Source organism: Stylophora pistillata, chromosome 1 (genome assembly GCF_964205215.1).
Source record: "Stylophora pistillata chromosome 1, jaStyPist1.2, whole genome shotgun sequence".
In the NCBI taxonomy this organism is placed as follows: domain Eukaryota; kingdom Metazoa; phylum Cnidaria; class Anthozoa; order Scleractinia; family Pocilloporidae; genus Stylophora; species Stylophora pistillata.
The window spans coordinates 34,812,938-34,818,390 of record NC_142519.1 but is presented as its reverse complement, the minus strand read 5'-3'; the positions used below and the strand labels follow the sequence as shown (position 1 = coordinate 34,818,390).

Below are 5,453 nucleotides of genomic sequence, written 5' to 3'. Positions count from 1 at the left end.
TGCGGTTCCAGTTTCACGGGAAAAGGTCCAAATTTGTGTATTCCCTCTTGGTATGTAATGAAAGTCAAATGCCTCTAGTTTAATATACTAAAGCTGTAAACAGCACTGCTTCTCTTGTTATGGCCATAAGCAGTATTAAATATTCACAGATTTTTCTATTAGAAACAATATCAACTATTGAACAGTAATATTGCTTCAATCTATTGATTTATGACAACTCTCCTTGGGTGAACATTTGGCATCTATGAATTGGTACCAATAATAGACAAACAAATTCCCTTCTCCCTGCGGTTAAAGACAAATACATTACCTACCCAGGGTTTGTAAAAGGCCTTGAAAGTACTTGAATTTGAGGACTAAGGCTTGACTTCTGTAATGCTTTTTCTTTGCAATTTTCAAGTTGAAAATTACAGTACTTTCATGGAAAAGCTGAGAAATAATATTAAATAATTTTAAAATTGCTTATGCAAACCTTTACAAAAGTGGTCCCTTCAATTTTCTAAATCTTGGCTTTCAAAGTCATTGAAAAGTTCTTGAATTTCAACCTTTTGCATCTACAGAAACTTACTCATTTTATATGGTAATATATTATTTGGATTGTTGTCTAGTACCATAACAACATTCATTACACTCCAGCTGCAGACAAAAATAAACACACAAGTAGACTTATTCGTGACCGGCAATGACGAAATCACATAACGACAGTAACAATGGCAATATGGCAGTCCCCTAAAGATAAGCCCAGATATGTGATATTGAAAGCCAGAGTTCACGCAGATATGCGTCTAGTTTTTTTTTTAATCTTTTAATCTATAGCTTACTTTTGTACTTTTTTAATATCTGCAATTTGTTTACTTACTTTTAACAATTTAATGTTATTTTGGATCAGGACCTCTCTATGGATCACCTATGGGTGACAGAGCTTCCTGTTTAAATATCATTATTATTTAAACGCATTTGTGCACAATCCCCACAGTAAAGTGCACTATTTGAGCAATAGTGAAAATGAGACCTGAAAAAATTCAGGCCTGTACAGGATTCGAACCACTGACCTCTGCAATACTAGTGCAGTGCTCTACCAATTGAGCTAACAAGCCAACTGAGAGCAGGTCATCAAGTTAATTCGACATAAACCCGCAAGATGATAAATCAAACACAACGAATTATGAAATTCATATCTCTGAATTGCGGTTATAGAAACGTACTTGTGCTCAATCCTTGCAGTAAAGTGCACTATTTAAGCAATAGTGAAAAATAGGTCAGTGGTATGAATCCCATACAGACCTGAATTTTTTCAGGTCTGATTTTCACTATTGCTTTTAAAATAGTGCACTTTACTGCAAGGATCGTGCACAAATACATTTCTATAACCGCAGTTCAGATATATGAATTTCATATATTTGTCGTGTTTGATTATTATTTCTTATCCTTTTTGTTGCTTCTCTTTCAGGTGCCACATTAGCAAAGAGCTTTCATTCCTGAGGGGAATTGACAAAAACTGCTCTATTTAGCTCATGATTTGAAAAATGTAAATATAATTAGAAATTAACATAATTAACTATGTGACTGCAAAAAAGGTTTCTGTCAGCACAAATACCAACTCAAAACCAGTAGTCATCATGGGCGCATCCACCAGATTTCCTGAAGCTGTGCCATTAAGAAACATCAAAGGAAAGGCTATCTTCAGGGTTATAACTGAGTTCTTTACACTGATGTGTCTTCCCAGTTTCATCCAGTCCTGCCAAGGTTCCAATTTTATGTCTGGCATATTTCAGCAAGTAATGAACGAGCTTGGAATCAAGCAGTATAAGTCATCTGCATATCACCTTCAAGTTAAGCTCTCAAAAGATTGCATCAAACACTAGAGAACATGTTGAGTATCTACTGCTTCGAAAAAGAGACTGGAACCAGGTTCTTCACCAACTGCAGTTTACCACACACCAGTCAGTCAAGGAGTCTCTGGGATTTAGTCCATTTGAGCTTGTGTTTGCACACACTATGAAGGAACCTCTTGAGCTACGTGTACTTTAAGAGAAAATATTACCTAGCCATACTGGGTCTAGTAATCTTTTGCAGTACATCTCAGATGGTCGCACTAAATCTTTAGAGCTTGTGAATTAGCAAGAACTAATCTCACTTCAACTTAGAATTTTGTGTAAGAGAAGTATGATGTAGATGCTGAAGAATGTTACTTTAAGTTAGGTCAAAGAAAAAGATAGATGACCATGATTATATAATAGTCACTCCAGAGAGGCATTAGCAGACACACTGTCATGTAAATATGTCAAAGCTTTATACAGAGAGAAGCAGTTTAATCAAGTTTAAGAGCCTGCAAATATCAATGTGGTTGTTTCGGAGCCCAAAGAGGTAAGTAGCAAGTTTAACAGTAATCATCTTGGTCCCACTGACACAACAAAACTCAAACTATATGCTGTGGAACTTGGACTCTAAGATGTCACACCTGGAAGGGAGTCAATGCAAGGACTTGAAGAAGCTACTGCAAAATTAAAAAGACCTGTTTCTTGATGTTCCCTCCACGACAGATCAGATAAACCATGACGTTGACGTTGGTACAACTGCTCATGTAAAACTATAACCTTACAGGCTAAATTTAGGAAAGCAAAATACCTCAAGAGATAAGCACTTTTCACTTTGCAGTACTTTTTATTTACTTGATTTATTGTAAGTGAGGTGGCTCTTGTTAGATTTTTCCTAATTTTGGTTTCCTTGTTCTACGTAGAAGCTAGTGTCACGAGACCTGTTTTCCATATTTGGTATTGTACACGAGGTTTTCTGCTTTTGGATTAAAAACAGTTCTTCCGCCATCTTGATCTGGTTACTGTGTTCCTGACCTTTTATTCGGAATACACAACCACTGGCGACCAGGATGGGATACCTTTGATCAAGCACAAGCGGTTAACAGGAGTGGGTCGTACAAATCACGCCCAAAAAGGGAAAGAGACGACGGAAAAAAAATTATGCCGGACGAAGCACCGAGCGCTAACACGAGTCAAGCCCTCTGCAAAGTGACAAAGTTTGTGGTGGGAGCGGATTGGGAGTCCTACACCGAACAACTGGATTTTTACTTTCTTGCAAATGGAATCAAGCAACCTAAAACAATGAAGGCCGTACTTTTGACGAACCTTCCGGTGGAAACTTACCAATTGGCGAAGGATTTAGTGGCCCCCGCACAACTGAAAGATGACGCCATTACCTATGAGATCATCGTGGAGCGAATGCAGGAACAACTGAAACTTGAAAGATCAGTGCTGGTTGCGTGGTATGAGTTCAACAACCAAGCCAGGAATTCCGGTGAGTCAGTTAGTCATTATGTAGCCACTCTGAAGCACTTGGCCACAGAATGCAAGTTTGGAGAGGCCATGTGAACCGAGTGCCTTCGTGACCGATTAGTTTCAGGTATCCGCGACTCGAAGATGATTACGGAGTTGTTGAAAGTAAAACTCGCCGACCTTTCTTTTGATCTTGCGGTTCAAAAGTCTTTGGCCATTGAGCAGGCTAATAAAGATGTTCAGGTGCTTCAGGGAGAACAAGGGCCAGGCACCCCAATCAATAAACTTGACACTGTCAAAACTGGGGAAGAACAAGCCATATCCAAGCCACCACCTAAGGCCGAGGGTCCCTGGGGTAAGGACAGTAAGAAGTCTAGACCTTGTTACCACTGTTCAGGGTCACATAACTCACAAAAGTGTCCCTTCATGAAAGAACGCTGTTTTCATTGTGGCATAATTGGACATACACAGAGAGCATGTAGGAAGAGACAGGCCACCTCACAGATGACTGAGGCTGGAATAAATGCCATGGAGGGCGATGATTCCGAAGAAAGTGATGGAGAATTGGGGAACCTGTACCATGTCTCAGACATTGACTATGGAGTGACTATGGAGCTGGATACAGGTTCAGTGGTGTCAGTCATGAGTGAGAGGGTGTATTTGGATTACCTCTGCCACATTCCTTTAAAGGACACCTCCTTGAAGTTGCGCACATACACAGGAGAGTCAATGAAGCCTATGGGGTTTTGCCATGTGACTGTGCAGTATCAGGGACAGTCAAAGGAACTTCCCATATATGTAGTGAAGAATGAGGGACCCACCCTTTTTGGCAGAGAATAGCTGGAATCTATCCATCTGGACTGGCCCTTACTTCGTCTGGAAACATTCGACACCATTCCAGCCCTGGAAGATGTCCTGAGTAAGCATGGAGATGTTTTCTCTGAAAGTTTGGGCAAGATGAAGAATATCCAAGCACAGATCCAAGTTAAAGAGGATGCCCAGCCTCGATTCTGGAAAGCCCGCCCACTAGCGCTGGCTTGTAAACCAGCAGTGGACGAAGCATTGAGAGAGCTGGAAGCTGAAGGAGTTCTAAAGAAGGTAGCTACTAGTGAGTGGGCTGCTCCAGTTGTGACACCTGTGAAGAAGGATGGCAGTGTAAGAGTGTGTGGTGACTTCAAAGTGACCATCAATTCACAGCTGGAGGTAGACGAGTACCCACTTCCCCGCATTGATGATATTTACGCCAGCCTAGGTGGGGGAACGTTGTTCAGCATCATTGACCTGTGTCAGGCTTACTTACAAATGGAGGTTGAGGAGCACTCCAGGCCTTTCCTCACCATTAACACATCCCGTGGTTTGTTCCAGTACCAGCGCCTTCCTTATGGTGTAGCTTCGGCGCCAGCCATCTGGCAGCAAGCCATGGATCAGATCCTGCAAGGACTACCAGGGGTCTTCTGTTACCTGGATGATATCATTATAACCGGCCATACCATAGAGGAACACCTTGAGCGGTTAGTCGCAGTACTGAAGAGGCTGGAAGAGTATGGTTTGAAAGCGAACCGAGAAAAGTGTAAATTCCTTAGAAGCTTTGTGGAGTGCCTAGGACATGTCATCTCTGCAGAAGGACTGCATCAATCCCCAAAGAAAGTAAAGGCTATCACTGAGATGCCGAAACCTCAGGATGTTACTCAATTGCGTGCTTTTCTTGGCATGGTCCAGTATTACGCCAAATTCTTGCCTTATCTGGCCACTCATCTTGCTCCACTTCATCGGCTGTTACAGAAAGATGTGAAGTGGCTGTGGAGAGCTGCGGAACAAGCTAGTTTTCTTGTGGTGAAAGAAATGTTGCTACAGGATAGGGTTCTGATGCGCTATGACCCTGACTCACCACTAGTTCTTGCCAGACAGCTCCTCGTATGGTTTGGGAGGGGTCTTGTCACACCGTACCGCTGAGGGAGTAGAGCGTCTTATTGCTTATGCGTCCCGGTCCCTGTCAGAAACAGAGAAGAAGTTCTCACAAATCGAGAAAGAAGCATTATCTTTGGTCTGGGGTGTGAAGAAGTTCCAAATGTACCTGGAGGGTAGCCACTTCACCTCGGTCACCGACCATCAGCCTTTGAAATACATAATGGACCCCGGGAAGGCTGTGCCAGTCACGGCAGC

At 41.9% G+C, this 5,453-nt stretch overlaps 1 protein-coding gene across 1 annotated transcript; it reads left to right on the top strand.

Moving 5' to 3' along the window:
• Positions 1-4,247: 4,247 nt before the first annotated feature.
• LOC111335037 (uncharacterized protein K02A2.6) lies at positions 4,248-5,243 on the top strand. The gene has a single exon (XM_022940869.2). It carries the CDS (start codon positions 4,248-4,250, stop codon positions 5,241-5,243), a length of 996 nt encoding a protein of 331 aa, XP_022796604.2.
• Positions 5,244-5,453: the final 210 nt, after the last annotated feature.